The sequence below is a fragment of the Myotis daubentonii genome, chromosome 2 (genome assembly GCF_963259705.1).
Source record: "Myotis daubentonii chromosome 2, mMyoDau2.1, whole genome shotgun sequence".
Lineage (NCBI taxonomy): Eukaryota > Metazoa > Chordata > Mammalia > Chiroptera > Vespertilionidae > Myotis > Myotis daubentonii.
In genome coordinates this window covers 214323817-214340400 of record NC_081841.1, presented here as the reverse complement: position 1 = coordinate 214340400, position 16584 = coordinate 214323817, and the positions used below count along the sequence as shown (strand labels likewise).

The 16584-nt window shown below is 40.7% G+C and overlaps 1 protein-coding gene across 12 annotated transcripts in view; it reads left to right on the top strand.

Moving 5' to 3' along the window:
• PRIMPOL (primase and DNA directed polymerase) overlaps positions 1-16584 on the top strand; it is a 40203-nt gene that overhangs the window by 7874 nt on the left and 15745 nt on the right. For 6 of the 12 annotated variants that reach the window (XM_059685695.1, XM_059685694.1, XM_059685696.1 and 3 more), the window contains 4 exons: positions 1550-1647; positions 2327-2456; positions 4355-4502; positions 9636-9932. In XM_059685695.1, coding sequence (XP_059541678.1) covers positions 1550-1647; positions 2327-2456; positions 4355-4502; positions 9636-9932 — 673 coding nt within the window. Of the gene's footprint in view, positions 1-165; positions 247-1549; positions 1648-2326; positions 2457-4354; positions 4503-4766; positions 5852-9386; positions 9551-9635; positions 9933-16584 lie in introns of those variants that run through there. The other 6 variants (XM_059685698.1, XM_059685697.1, XM_059685700.1 and 3 more) reach the window with 6 other exon arrangements.

Genomic DNA, 16584 nt, shown 5'->3' with positions numbered 1-16584 from the left:
CACATTTGTTCTAGGGGCGTTGTGGGGAATAAAAAGAAGCGCAGGTGACCTTGAATAACAGGTTTGAATTGTGTGGGTTCACTTGTTCCTGGATTTTTTCAGTAAACACTGTGAATGCACTTTCTCACCTTTATAATGTTCCTGATAACATTTTCTTTTTGCTAGCTTACTTTATAGTAAGAATATGGAATATAGTACCGACATACCTCAGCTATTACGGGTTTGGTCCTAGACCCCCGCACTAAAGTGAGTTTCTCTCAGTAAAGCTGGTCATAATCTTTTTGCTGCTGTCGGGTGTTGCTTTCAACTTGTATGACACACATCTGAAGGGCAATAAAATGAGCTGTGCCTGTACGTGTACAGAATCTGTGTTAATTGACTGTTTTTGTTATTGGTAAGACTTCTGGTCACCAGTAGGCTATTAGTCAAGTTTTTGGGGAGTTAAAAGTTAGACACAGATTTTTCACTGTATGGGTGTTGGTGCCCTAACCCCTGCATTGTTTAAAGGTCAGCTGTGTAATGAAAAGATGCATCTTTATGAAATCTAGCATCAATATATTGTGGTTCTGATCATTGATGCTGTACAAAAACTCAGTGCTGAAAGTTTAAGACAAGGCCCCTTCTTTGCTGTGTAAGGAGAGGCTCACTCAGATCTTATCTTATAGTTTGGGAAACATAAGGAACACTTTTCATGCTTATTCTGTGTAAACCACATTCAGGTATCAGAAGTTTAAATACTGGCAGATTCATTTGATCTTGAATTAAAAAGCACATAGAGTATGGTGGCTGCACTTAAACAATCAGCAGCCTCTAACATTTATTTCAGGAAGATGTTTAATAGGGCCAGGCCACTTAGTGCTCCTAGGATTTCTCACTCATGAAAATGGAAGTTAGTTTCTTTAGGCTCAACAGCTGCCTTTAGCTAAAAGGGGACAGAGGAACTCGAGTTTTCCTTTGTTGGGAGAAACTCTCTGTGGCAGCAGACACAGTTATACCATGTGCCACAGCAAGTAATTTAAAAAAGATTGGTTTCTCATAGAGAAGACAATTTATAGTTGCTTGTTAAAATTAAGCATTTTAAAACTTCCTTTAAGCTTTTAAAATTAACTTATGAATATTTCATTTAAAAATTGTTTTCCACATGTTTTATATGTACTAAAGAATTATTAATTTATCCCAAATCATTTATAATGTTTAATTTTAAAAAATAAGTTTAATTTCATAAATTAACAAATACAATTATAATAGGAAGTCAAACTAGACTGATTGAAAACTGATTTTTTTCTTTCTCTTTTTAGCTTGAATATTCTAATTTCTGCCTTACATATGCATTACTTGAGTGACTAAAAATAAATAAATACAAATAACTAGATTTTGATTGGCATAGATCTAGAGATTATTTTTCTTGTTTTTAATAATATGTTTAATAAAATGTTCAAATTCCATGTTTGACAATTTGAATAGTAAAACTCTTTATGGACATTTAATAGCTATAGTAAACTTTAGATTTTCATTTTATTAGTTTTTGAATTTTTTTAATTTTACAAAGGATGTCCATGTATTTGCTTTGGAATGCGAAGTGGGCGATGGACAACGTATTTACCTTGTAACAAGCTACGTTCAGCTTTGGTTTCATTATAAATCCCGGTAAGTAGTTTGTAAAGGACAGCACATTAAAGTTACATTTCCTTCATCTAGTAATGTTTGTGAAATGAATTCAGACTGAATTAGCTTTGATGGTTCTCAATCACATAATTAGTTACTATCCTTTTACTATTAGAATTGAATTCTGGAACTTCCTCCTTGTCACAACATTGAATTATCTCACCAGGTGCTGGGAGAAGAAAGTGTGTGTGTGTGTGTGTGTGTATGTGTGTGTGTGTGTGTGTAGGTTCGGTACTACATGTGCCCCTTGATGACACAATTCCCTCATCATTTTTCCTTGTTCAGATTACTACAAACTTTATATTTGTGGGGAAACCATCCACTCTTCATTTAGCACAAGTTATCCTTTCTTTATCAAGTCAGCATCTATTATTATTATTTTTAAAAGTTAGTTTTTATTGATTTCAGAGAGGAAGGGAGAGAGGGAGAGAGAGAGAGAGAGAGAGAGAGAGAGAGAAATGTCAATGATAAAATCATCCATCGGCTGTCTCCTGCACTTTCCCCACTGGGGATTGAGCCTGCAACCCAGGCTTTTATATATATAGATATTTAGTTATATGTAATTAAAACAGCTAATATAGTATCTTGAGATATAAGATCAAGTTCTGTGATTTAAAAAGTATAAGATTCAAACCTAACAATCATGAACTATTCAATTTAGAAAACATCTCTTACACTGCTATGAAGTCATTCCTGAAAAAGCTGTTTGCAAGCTCTATTTTGATCTGGAATTTAACAAACTTGCCAATCCTGGAGCTGATGGAAAAAAGATGGTTGCATTACTCATTGAGGTAATTTACAGACTCAGGTTTTTTTCCTTAAATCCATCTGTCTCTCTTTATTTTTATTCACTAAGCGACTCTAGCCTATGTAATATATATTCCAAAAAATATATGCACACTCTAACAGCTGATAACTAACTTAATTTTCACTCATTTTCAGGTTTAACTGATTTGAAATAATGAGTGAAGCCAGACAAAGCTTTGAACAAAGAAAATTTATCCTATAGGGCCACTAGACATTTTTTTTATGGGGATACATAAAAGATAAAGTTTATGGTACAAAACCTGGCAACAGCCGATGAATTGAAGATGCACAAATACCAAACAAAATTATTTTTGATGTTTATGATTCCATTGCTTCATGTTATCAGCAGTGCCGGGACCAGAACAGTCATCAGTTTGAAAGCAGGCATTGACAAAAAAATTATTCATTTCTGTACGTTCTTTTAAAGTTTTCAAATGAACTGTATGTTAATAAACACTGATTTTATAATCATTCCAAGTGTATACTTTTTTTAATTTTTTTATTGATTTCAGAGAGGAAGGATGAGGGAGAGAGAGATAGAAACATCCATGATGAGAGAGAATCATGGATCAGTTGCCTCCTGCAAGTCCCCCACTGGGGATCGAGCCCACAACCTGGGCATATGCCCTTGACCGGAATCGAACCTGGGACCTTTCAGTTCGCAGGCTGACGCTCTATCCGCTGAGCCAAACTGGCTAGGGCTGTATACTTTTTTTTAGGACACCCTGTGTAGGTTCCATGTTTCTCCTGTTTCTTGTTACTCTTCCTTTTGACATTTATCTCTTAATATTGCTTCTCTGAGTAAACTTCTAAAAAGGAGGAAGTTCAGTTTATGTTCATATATTTTTTAACATTACTATACCCAGTTAAAAAAAAAAAAGCATTGAGAACGAAGTGGCAGTTGAGGAATTTTCTGGATTTTTAAAAAAATTAATTCTCTGGCTTACATCATAAGTAGTTGGCTCTGGTAAAGATGAGGCAAAGTGAGAATTTACTGAAGAGGGTAGGATCAGAGAGCGAGGCGGGGGGGGTGCTATAATAATGCCAAAAGAGCATTAATAAATACGGTTTGTTGCACGACTCTTAGGTAGCTGGGTGCTTGGCAGTTTACAAACATTTTAACCGTGCGTGTTTTTGTAACTGTGTTTAGCAAATGAGAAGACTGAGGCTTCAGGAGAAGCGACTGGTCCTATGGCTACATGGCTAATGCTTGGAACAGTTCTGCGTGCCAGGCACTGCACTAACTATTTACCCTCGTTTTCTCTTTTCCTCCTTACAACAATCCGAAAGTTAGGGTCTAGTATATCCCATTTTGCAGCTGAGGAATGTAAGGTTTGCACTTGGCCAGAATCACAGAGCTGTTAAGTGGCAAAGCCAGAACTCAAACCTGGATGTTTCCGAGTCTGAGTCTGGTGCTCCTCACCCAAGCTGTTGCCTCACTATAATGCAGAACTGCCTTCAGTCAGCGTCTTCTAGCCTCAGAGACTCTGTTCTTAGAGGCGGATTTGGGCTCAATCTGCTTGAGGAACTTTCTGAAAACTAAAATGATAAACAACAGGATTAGTGACTTTTTAACTCATAGATAATATTTAAAGAGATGCTTAAAAATAAATATTTTTATTGTGATTTTAAAGGAGATAAATGTATAAGTTAAATTATTAAACTTCTAGGAGGACTTTAATCCTGAGAGTCTATGAATTTGTAAATATAAATATGTATAATTTAATACATAAGTAATTTGGTAATATTGTATAATATATTCTGATAGTGAATCAAAATAAAAAGTGAGTAAAAAAAATAATGAATTATATTTGTACCAAGATATTTTAATTTTGCTCATGAAAAACATTTAAAAATATTTATATGTTTCTTGTGTTTTTAGCATGTTTGTAAAGCACTTCAGGAGTTATACAGAGCTAACTGTTCAGCTGAAGATGTTTTAAACTTAGATTCTAGCACTGACGAGAAATTTAGCCGCCATTTAATATTTCAACTCCATGATGTGGCATTTAAAGATAACATTCATGTCGGTAAATATACTGTTTTTTATTTTATATTTGTTTGTTTGTTTATATATTTGTATTGATTTCAGAGAGGAAGGGAGAGGGAGAAAGATATATGATGATGAGAGAGAATCATTGATCGGTTGCCTCCTGCACACCTACTGGGGATCGAGCCTGCAACTCGGGCATGTGCCCTGACTGGGAATTGAACCATGACCTCCTGGTTCGTAGGTGATGTTCAGCGACTGAGCCACACTGGCCAGCCAGTCAAGTACACTATTTTTTTAAGTCATGGAGCAATAGTAAAAGTTCATATTTCCCTTTTTTTCTTAAGTTATGTAAGTATTTATCAGTTTTTATGGGTGTTAACCTATCCTAAAAAAATGAAACATGATTTTTCACGTTTTTAGGCTTTGCCTTTAATTCTAGACCTGTCTTCCTTTTCTTGGCACATTTTGGACACATTAGCCTGCCCAGGATATTCTTGGTATTGGTGTCTTTGGGTGTAGATACTGGGATGGCCATTCATGCCCTGGTACTGGTTTCTGCTGCAACAGGAGTCATGCAGAAGTTTTCTGGTTGATACAGGAGAGTCCTAATTCAGGTCTGACCCATGAGGCCTCAGATCTGGATTTCTGATCTTCGCTTCCGCCTTAGCTTTTAGGGCCTGAGAACTGGGGCTTGGTTTCCAGGTCACATCTCGAAGTCTGGTTTATTTTCCAGACCACACCTTAGGGTTCATGAGGAATCTAGATGTATAAACCTGAAAATGTAACCAGCGTACTTGTTTCAGGATTGTAAACCTAGAAATAGAGTTCCGGGTATAAAATGAAGTCAGTCCAAAGGGGATTAAGTGGGCAGAATGGGGACACAGAAAACCAAGGTCTAAATAGAAGTCACAGTCCTGAGTGTTTATCGGACAGGGCAGAGCAGGCAGGTGTTCCTGAGTTCAAACAGCAGACCATTCACTGAAGTTCAAGGAACTGGTAACCCATTTCAGATGGACAAGTGCCTGACAATTTCCAGGGTAAAAGACATGAACATAATCACATAAGCACTGGAATGTAAGTCGGGACCTAGTGTACTGTGTGCCCAGGGCTCCTCATTCTCCTCCTGTGTTGTTAGCTTAGTTGTACAGTGATTCTCTGCTCTCTCATTCCTCAGGTGGCAGTAACTGTAGAATCCATCCTTGTCCCCTGTTAACCTTGATGGTCATTCGCTGTCATGTCTCCAGTTACCATCTCTGTGTTGATGACTCTCAAAACTTTTTCTTCAGTCAAGATTATTATTCTTGACACCAGACCCCTACGGTCAGCTTCAAACTCCCCACGACCGAACACCTCACCTTTCCCCTAAAACTTGCTGTTTCTCCTGTGGTATGCATATCGGCGAGTGGCGTCACCATCCATCCAATTACCCAAGCAGCAGTGGTGTCATCTTTGACCTCTAGATGCGTTCCAGCTAGCATCCTGTTCAGTCCTGTTCAGTCAGCTAGCTACAGTGATCTGTTTATGCCACTGGAGTGCCTCAGGCCCTTGAAGCATAATACGCTGCCTCCGGAAAAAGCCCCCGTCTTAGTTTGCACAGTGAGACCCCTGTGCTTTAGCCTCCTCTCTGATACCTGGCTCTTCTCGCTCTCCTGGGCTCTTGCTGGGCCATGTCTTCTCTGGTCCCGGGGCTCTGCGGTCTCTGATGCTGCTGTGTGAGTGGGCCTGCCTCCAGCCTGGTGTGTCAAGACAGCGTAGAAATCCTCACCTGAGAAGCCATCTCTGTGGAGCCTTAAGACAGGCTCGTGTTCTTCTGGGTCGCAGGACTGCCCAGCGCTTGTTGCGTCAGAGCAATCACCACTTCCTGAGGCAGTTTCCTGGTGGTTTTGTTTTTGTCTATTCCACCTAATGCTACTTGAGGGCAGGGATACTGTTCACTATTGTATTTTTAGAGCTTATTACATAATAATATCTTTATCAATAACAATAATGGGATAGTAGCAGAAGCAACAATAATAAGTACTAGCAGGCATTTAATAAACTTGTTGAATGGATGACAATATTAAGTGGGCTCTGCTGTCAGGCATGGAGAGAGTCCTAAGAAGATATTTCCTTGATGCCTGTTTGCTCCTCATAGCCGGCTCTGACTCTGCCACAGGCTAAATTGAGAGGTGTTGCTAGGGAGGAAGGGAGAACAGAAGTGTGACATGATTAGCAGTCTCTACTGCATGTCTCTTCTGAAAGCAGGTGCATTCAAGCTGGGCTTAAAAATGTCAGCCTATGGATGAAGGGAAGAAGGGCTTTGCTGTCAGACAGCATAAGCAGAGGGGTAGAGATGGGCATCTGTGCATGGTGTGGAGAGCACCAGGAGTCTAGTGTGGCTGGAGAGGCCTAGTCAGACCACAGGGTTCTCTCCTGTGAAGTGACAGACCGCCAGCACCAGGGATGCAGGGATTGTGGATTAGTCCACATCTCCCCTTCAGTTCCCTCCTCCAGTGTATCTCTTGGTGACATTTCTAGTTCCTGTTGTTAGCTTTTCAGAAAGGGGAATTAGGGTAATGTAAGAGATTACAAAATGCTCACAACATGTATACATTGGATCTTTTGCCTGCATGGCATAGGACCTTGAAATTTCTGTGATTGATACGTTCTTTTGAGTAATTTCCAGCCATAAAATTGTTCCTGTATGAATGATGAGGTGAGGTGATACTATTGGGGGAGGGAAGTCTAAAGCAGAGTAGTTTCCTGGGATCCCGTGTTAGTATTTATATCAGTTACACTGTCACTTCCTGGCCCTGTTAGCTCCCTGCCAAAGGTTAAAGGTCTGCAGGGCCTCCTGAGCGCTGCCCTTGCACCTGGTTCTTAGCCATGGCTTCACTGCTCTTAGTGCTGCTCACTATCAGGGGGATGTCATTCTGCATTTCCAGAAAAATTAACTCTTTCCTTTTATATTTGCACTAGAGGCCCAGTGCACAAATTCGTGCATGGGTGGGGTCCGGCTGGCCCGGCCTCAATCAGTGGATCAGGGCCAGGCCTGTTGGGAGGAGGAAAAGGCGGGAGGTTGGCCAGCTGGCCCGCCCCCATCAGGGCAGATCAGGCTCCGGGCTGGCTCAGGGGAGTGGCCGCGGGCGATTGGCTGGCAGGCCCCGCTCCCGATTGGGGTGGAGGGACCGATTGGAGGTGGGGCGGGCTATGGGGAGGGGCCTTTGGGAGGGTTGGCCAGCTGCCCTACCCTCGAACAGGGTGGGAGAGGCCGATCAGGGGCGGTGCTGGCTGGGGGGAGGGGCTATAGGGGTGTTGGCTGGCCGGCCCCACCCCCCAATCGGGCTCGTTCGCTGGCCGCAATGGGCGTCATAGCGATCGGTCATTCCAGTTGTTACAGTGTTCCAGTTGCTGGCTTTTTATATATATAGACTAGAGGCCCGGTGCATGAAAATTCATGCACTTGAGGGAGGGATCCCTCAGCCCAGCCTGCCCCCTCTCACAGTCTGGGAGCCCTCACAGGTGGGAAGCAACCTGGCGATCAGGGGAAGGCGATGCCCCCATCACACCTCTGCTGCTGCCACTGCCGGCAGCGCAAGCCTCGGCCGGCCCTGGTTACCTGAGCCTCAGGCGGCCCTGGGGGGCTGGGGGGCTGAGGGGCCTGGGGGACTCTGGAGGCAGGCGCGCAGAGTGGCTGGGCCCACCACGCGCCTGCCGCTCCAGTGGGGCTGAGGTGACTATCTTGTGGCTGTGGGCGCCGTCATCTTTGAGGGCATGGCAGTCAATTAGCATATTCCCTCATTAGATAGGATAGATTGCTCTGTTGAACTTTGGCATATCATGCTTTTTCCTCACTCAGTGTTTACCTAATCTCCCCTAATCCAGAAATAACCATGTCTATTTATGATTGCAAGGATCAAATGCTTTTGCTTTCATTTTTGATGTTTAGTGTTTATAAGACAGTGGATTTGTTTCTTTGAGTAGGGAGGTAATTAAGTCTAATTTGGAGAAAGATTTTTTCATTTAAAGCATGTATATCTTATATAACTTAAGGTTCACGCTATCTGGTAACTAAAGTGACAAACTCAGACTATACCAGTTTTAAAGATTAAAATTAAAAAATGTTTACAGCATTGTATTCTCTAATCTAATTTACATGAAGCAGCTTTACCAAATTACTTGATTTTATGGTATAATAAATAATAAATGACAGTTTAAAGAAGTTCCAGCTTCAGATGGACGAATCTCAGAGGGGGAGGGGGGTATAGGGAGAGATTAACTGGGGAATTTATATACATGTATATAGCCCATGGACACAGACAATAGTGAAGGCTTGAGGGGGGGAGCAGGGTTGATGGGGTCAATGGGGAAAAAAGGGGGGGACATCTGTAATATGTTCAACAATAAAGATAAATTTTTAAAAAAAGTTCCAGCTTGTCATACTGTCTATTCTTGGTACAGATAGTACCGCTGATATTTAGAGCTCTTAGACTAAACGTGAAAATATACTGAATGTATTTAAGTGTTTTAGTTCTGGACCTTGGTTCTGAGGCCACGACCATCAATGGCCAGGTACAGGGAGAGGCGGGAGAGCATCAGTGGGCTGCTGGGTGCGTGTCGGCGTCCTCGGGCCTGCCGTGCAGGGAACCGGGGTGATGCCCGGCCCGGGAGAGGATGGCAGTCCTCTGGTGTTTCTGTGCATGACCTTGGTGGCACCACTTACTCATAGAAACTCTTCATTCTTTTCGGGGATAAGATTTCATTCTTTTTGAAAAGAAAAATAAAAACTTCCATTATTTAATCATGGATTGTGAAGATACATTTTACTCAATTTGTATTAATAAAAGTTGAGTGTTTTGGTGAATATAGGCTCAGTCCTGTATTGGCAACATTGACACATCTCACCTTAACCTTCTCCTGTAAGATGGTTTTTACCAGTGACACCAGGTGCCGGGTCAACGGGGACTGAAAAAGTTCAAGATTCAAAAAAAAAAGAAGAAGAAAAGTTCAAGATTACACAAGAGGAAGAAAGTAATAGGAGAGGCATGTTCCAGTTTGTAGTAACAACTCAGCGCTAAAACCAAAAGTAAAAAGGAGCCTGGCAGGGTCAAAGTGGGTAGATGTGGGCCTAGATCTTAAGTTACAGTTTGTGAAAGGAAGAATTAGATTAATCATAATTTTTTTTCTTTAGGTAATTTTGTGAGAAAGATTTTGCAGCCTGCTTTTCATTTGATTGCCAGTGGAGATGATGAAGATGATGGTGGGATTCCAGGGACAACCAGCCAAGCATTTTCCCATTTTTCTGAACCACCAATTAAACGAGGAATTCCCTTCCGTGAAATGTCCACCGATGAGGAGATCGGAGAGAGCTGGACGTTGACTTCCAAGGCCCCGGAGCGGCTGGGGTCCGCCGAGCGCAGCGGCCCTGACCTTTCCTTCTTAGTTGTGAAGGATCCTGCAGGGAAAAAGCGTCTTTTTGTAGATCTAGGTGAGTCACATCAACAGCTCTGTGGGACTGTCCTTGTGCACTTCTGTCCGTGCCTACTGCCACCACAGGGACCGTGGGGTCACCAGCAGAATGTAGTCAGGAGCTCGGGTTGCTGTTCAGAGATCTCAGAGAGGTCCCTGTAGGACAGAATCGCCAGGCTTAATAGTACAGGGCAAAATTTTTTTTAGAAAACATTTCTATTGAAGTATAACATTCAGACAGCAACATGCATGATTTGTGAGTGTACAGGTCAGTGAGTTACCACAAAATGATCACATCCTGTCACCACACCACCCAAGACAAGAAATAGAAGGTGGCCAGGACCCCAGCACCTCCTTCCCCTTCCAGGCATTACCCCCTCCTCTGCAGAGGTAATCTCTAATCTACCCTTTAATACCAGAGAGGGAGAGAGAGAGAGATGCTGGATGTTCGTTGTTTTTTTTAAAGGGGAGAATGATGATTTTTATTTTAAAAAAAAATAATTGATTTTTTTACAGAGAGGAAGGGAGTGGGATAGAGAGTTAGAAACATCGATGAGAGAGAAACATCGATCAGCTGCCTCCTGCACACTCCTCACTGGGGATGTGCCAGCAACCAAGGTACATGCCCTTGACTGGAATTGAACCTGAGACCCTTCAGTCCACAGGCTGACGCTCTATCCACTGAGCCAAACCAGTCAGGGCTATGCTGGATGTTTTGATGCCTCCCTCTTTTCTGAGATTTGGCGTGACAGATCATCACCGTCTTGAAAGCTCTCCCATAGCCTCAGACGTTTTCCCCTAACACATTTATCCAGCTTTTCTACTTATTTATTGAGGAGGATTGCCTCCAAAATACTCTAGTTTGCTATTTCTGCATGTGACATTCTTTCTTGCCATCTCCAATTTATTTTAATTTATGTGTTGCTTTTGCTTACATCTGGTAAAATGTAAAATGTATTTTAAAAAATATATTTTTGTATGTATTTTTGTCCTTGAAGGTGATTTTATTCATCTTCATTTTATTATTTATTTGAATTAAGGTATAATTGACATACAACATTAGATTGAAGTATACAACATTAATTTGAAGTATATAGCATAATGATTTGATATTTGTACATATTGCAAAATAATCACCACAGTGAGTCTAGTTGACATCCGTTTCTGGACCTAGTTACAGAAATTTTTCTTTCGTGTGATGAGAACTTTTAAGATCTACTCTCTTAGTAGCTTTCAAATATGCGATACAGCATTTTTTTTTAAAAATATATTTTTATTGATTCAGAGAGGAAGGGAGAGGGAGAGAGAATCATCAATCGGCCTCCTGCACGCCCCCTACTAGGGATTGAGCCCACAACCTGGGCATGTGCCCCTGACCGGAACTGAACTCGGGACCCTTCAGTCCGCAGGCTGACGCTCTAACTACTGACCCAAACCAGTGAGGGCACGATACAGTATTATTAACTATAGTTGCCGTGCGGTACTTGCATCCCCAGGACTTATTTATTTTAGAGCCGGAAGTGTTTATCTTTTGACTTCCCTTTACCCACTTGGCCCACTTCCCAACCAAGGCAACCACCAGTGGTGGCAGTTCTCTGTGAGCTTGGTTTTGGTTTGGGCTTTTTTTAGATTCCACAATATAAATAAGATCATTTGGTATTTGTTTTTGTCTGACTTATTTTATTTAACATAATGCCCTGAAGTCCATATCTATTGTCACAAATGATAGTATTTCTTTGTTTATTTTAGCTGAATAAAATTCCATTGTACAATAGTCCCCTCTTATCTGATGGGGATATGTTCTAAGACCCCAGTAGATGCCTGAAACTGTAGATAATACTGGACCCTATATAATGTTTTCTTCCTATACATACATACCTATGATCAAGTTTAATTCATAAATTAGGCACAGTAAAAGATTAGCAACAATAATTAACAAAATAGAACAATTATAACACTATACTAAAGTTATGTGAATGTAGTCTTTCTCTCAAAATATTTTACTGTACTGACCTTTCCACTTAAATGAAGCGCTGTCTGGCTTTTCTATGCCAGCATCACTGCTCTTATTCTCGGGGTCATTATCATCCTCCTATATCAGTGATGGCGAACCTTTTGAGCTCGGCGTGTCAGCATTTTGAAAAACACTAACTTAACTCTGGTGCCATGTCACATATAGAAATTTTTTGATATTTGCAACCATAGTAAAACAAAGATTTATATTTTTGATATTTATTTTATCTATTTAAATGCCATTTAACAAAGAAAAATCAACCAACAAAATGAGTTCGCGTGTCACAGGTTCGCCATCACTGTCCTATATAATAAAAGGCTAATATGCAAATTGACTGACCTGGGGAATGACCAGCCGCTATGACGCGCATTGACCACCAGGGGTCAGACGCTCAATGCAGGAGCCCCATGGTGGTCAGTGCACTCCCATAGGGGGAGCACCACTCAGTCAGCAGCCGGGTGAGTGCAGCAGCAGTGGCAGGAGCCTCTCCTGCCTCCGAGGCAGCGCTAAGGAGCAGCAAGCAGATGTGGTAAGGAGTGAGGGCTCCCTGACTGCAAGACAGATGTCTGACTGCCAGCTTAGGCCCACTTCCCACAGGAAGAGGGCCTAAGCCAGCAGGCGGACATCCCCCAATGGGTCCCGGACTGTGAGAGGGTGCAGGCTGGGCTGAGGGACCCCCTCCCCTGCCCCCGAGTGCATGAATTTTTGTTCACCAGGCCTCTAGTATAAAATAAGGGTCAGCTGAACACAAACACTGCAACTCTGAAAGATGATCTGAAAGATGGTTATAAATGACTAATGGGTGAGAAGTGAAAGGGATGACTCATGCCCCTTGCAGGCTGAAGCAGGATGGCATGGGATTGCATCATAAACTTAGAACAGGACACAATTTAAAATTTATGAATTGTTTATTTCAGGAATTTTCCATTTAATAGTATCAGAACATGGTTGACCACAGGTAACTGAAACTGCAGAAAGCAAAACCTCAGATGAGGGGCAGTTAGTATATATATGTAGTTTGTTCGAGTCTTTAAAGCTTTTTACACATAATATAGTATCACATCATCTGCAAATAGAGTTCTTTCTTTCGAATTTGTATTCCTTTTTTTCTTTTTCTTGACTAATTACTCTGGGTAGGACTTTCAATACTTTGTTGAATGGGTGGTGAGAGTGGGCATCCTTGTCTAATTTCTGATCTCAGAGGAAAAATTTTTAGCGCTTCCTGTGTATGATGTTAGCTGTGGCCTTGTCGTATGTGGCCTTTATTATGTTGAAGTACATTCCCTCTATATTCACCTTGTTGAGAGTTTTAACCATAAGCAGATGTCGAATATTGTCAGTTGTGGTTTTGCATTTATTGAGATAGTCATACAGTTTTTCTTTCATTTTGGTAATGTGGTATATCATATGGCTTGTTTTTTGGATACTGAAGCATCCTTGCATCCCTGGAATAAATCTAATTTGATCATGGGGTATGATTCTTATAATGCATTGTTGAATTTGGTTTACTAATATTATTTTGAAGATTTTTATATCTATGTTATCAGATATATTAGCCTGTAATTTTGTTTTCTTGTGGAGTCCTTGTCTGGTTTTGCTATCAGGATGATGCTAGCCTTGTAAAATGAATGTGTAAGTGTTCTCTTTTATTTTTTGGGGAGATTTTGAGAACTATTGATATTGATTTTTCTTTGAATATTTGGTAGAATTCACATTTAAAGTCATTTGATCCTGGACTTTGTGGCGAGGTTTTGGATTATTGACTCAATCTCTTTACTAGTAATTGACCATTCACATTTTCCGTTTCTTCGTGATTCAGTATTAGAAGAGTGTTCCTAGGAATTTATCTATTTACTAGAGGCCCGTTGCACAAAGAGATTCGTGCAATAGGCCTTCCCTTTCCCTGGCTGCTGGCACCAGTTTTCCTCCGGCACCTGGGACCCAGGCCTTCGCTCCGGCTGGAGCCTTCAGTCTTTGCTGCTCCAGACAGAGCCTTCAGTCTTGGCTCTGCCACTTCACGCCTACATATGCAAATTAACCGCCATCTTTGTGTTGGGTTAATTTGCATACTCTCCTGATTGTCTGGTGAGCATAGTGGAGGGATGGTCAATTTACATGTTTGTCTATTATTAGGTAAGATTCTAGGTTGTACAATTTGTTGGCATGTGATTGTTGTAGTCTCATGATCCTTTATATTTCTGTAGTATCAGTTATAATATCTCTTTTGTTTCTGCCTTTATTTATTTAAGTCCCCCCCCTTCCCCCCCAGCCAACCCATGAGTCTAGCTAAAGGTCGTCTTTATTCAGAGAACTGGTTCTTGGTTTCATTGATCTTGTCTATTATCTTTTTAGTCTCTATTTCATTTATATCTGCTCTGATCTTTGGTATTTCCTTCTACTAACTTTGGGCTTCGCTTTTTCTTCCTTTTTTAGTTCTTTGAGGTATAAAGTTAGGTTGTTTGAGATTTCTGTTGCTGTTTTATTTTATATTTTTATTGATTTCAGAGAGGGAAAGGGATTGATAAACATAAATGATGAGAGAGAATCATCAACTGGCTGCCTCCTACATGTCCCCCCGAACTGGGGATCCCAGGCCACAACCCGGGCATATGCCCTAACCGGGAATTGAACCATGACTTCCACGTTCACATGTCGACACTCAACCACTGAGCCACATTGGCTGGGTGAGATTTTTGTTTCTTGAGGTGTAGGCATTTATGCTACACTTCTTGCACTGCATTTGCTGCATCTCATACTAGTAAGTTTTGGTGTGTTGCATTTCCATTTTCTTTTGTCTCGAGGTATTTTTTGATCTCCCTTTTGAGTTCTTTGTTGACCCTTTGGTTGTTCAAATAGCATGTTGTTTAATCTCTACATATTTGTGAGTTGTCTAGTTTTCTTTTTGTAATTGATTTCTATTTCATATCATTGTGGTTGAAAAAGATGCTTGATATGAGTTAAGTCTTCTTAAATTTGTTAAGACTTGTTTTTAATGCATGATCTGTCCTGGAGAATGTTCCATGTGCAACTTGAGAAGAAATGTGTATTAGGTTGCTTTAGGATGCAATGTTTTGTATATGTCTGTTATGTTGATCTGATCTAACATGTCATTCCAGGCCGATGCTTTCCTATTGATCATCTTCGGGATGGTCTATCCCTTTATGTAAGAGGGTATCAATGTTCCATACTATTATTGTTGTGCTGTATATTTCTTCTTTTAGGTTTATTAATATTTCCATTATATACTTATGTGCTCCTTTGTTGGTTGCATAAATATTTACAAATGTTTAACTTCTTTTTGGATTGACCCCTTAACTATTATGTAATGCCTTGCTTTGTTTCACCATAATCTTTGATGGATTTTGTTTTTGAATCCATTTAGTGCTCGCTCTCTTTTGATTGGAGTTTTTAGTCCACTCACTTTTAAAGTATTATTGATGAATATATACATATTGCCATTTTGTTGTTTCCTGGCTATTCCTCTGTTCCTTTCTACTCTCGCTCTTTTTCTTTGTGGTTTGATGATTTTCTTTCATGGTATGTTTAGATTTCTTTCTCATTATCTTCTGTGTATCTACTCTAGATTTGGGCATTGTGATTACTATGAGGCTTACATATAACAACTTATAACAATATATAGCAAATTGGTAACTTAACTATGAATGCATTCTAAAGTTCTATATTTTTACTATCTACGTTTTTGATATCATAATTTACATTTTTTATTTTTGGATCCCTTAACTAATTATTAGAGTTAGCTGTTTTTCATATTTGCTTTATAAGTGACTAATCCACTACTTTCACTATACATATACCTTTGCAAGTGTAATTTATACTTTCATATGTTTTCCTATTATGAGTTAGTGCTCTTTGGTCAGCTCGAAGAGTCCCTTGAACATTTCTTGGAAGGGTGGTTTAGTGGTGATGAACTCCTTAGCTTTTGCTTGTCTGGAAAACTATCCTTTAATATGAATGACTTCGCCAGTGTTGGGGAAAGCCCCAAAAGTCTAGATTCAGGATGGATTCTGAAGAACTGACATGTGGCCTTATTCAAATTCATAAAAGCTTTAATAGGAGAAAATATACAGGGGCAAAGCAGCGGCTCCCAGTGGTGGTGGGCTGGGAGAAATCCACACCCCTCCCAAGACAGAGTTCCCTCTTTAAAAAATATTTTATTTATTTATTTATTTATTTATTTATTTATTTATTTAGTGCCCTGACTGGGAATCGAACTCTGATTCATAGGTTGACACTCAACCACTGAGCCATGCCAGCCGGGCTTTTATTGATTTTAGGGAGGAAGGGAGAGGGAGAGAGAGAGAGACATCAATGACAGAGAATCATTGATCTTGATTGGCTGCCTCCTGCACGACCCCTACTGGGGATCGAGCCCACAACCCTGGCATGAGCCCTGACAGGGAATGGAACTGTGACCTCCTGGTTCATATGTTGACACTCAACCATTGATCCACACTGGCCAGGCCAGAGTTCATTTTTTAAAGGGGCAAAACCAGATGATGGGTGGTTGTATAAACCTCCCAAGAGAACAATGTATCACTCCCTCCTCTCCTCCTCCTCCTCTCTTTTCCTCCCTCTTCCTCTCTCTATCCCTTTCCCCTTCTGGGACTCCTGTAATGAAAATGTTAGTCTGCCTGAT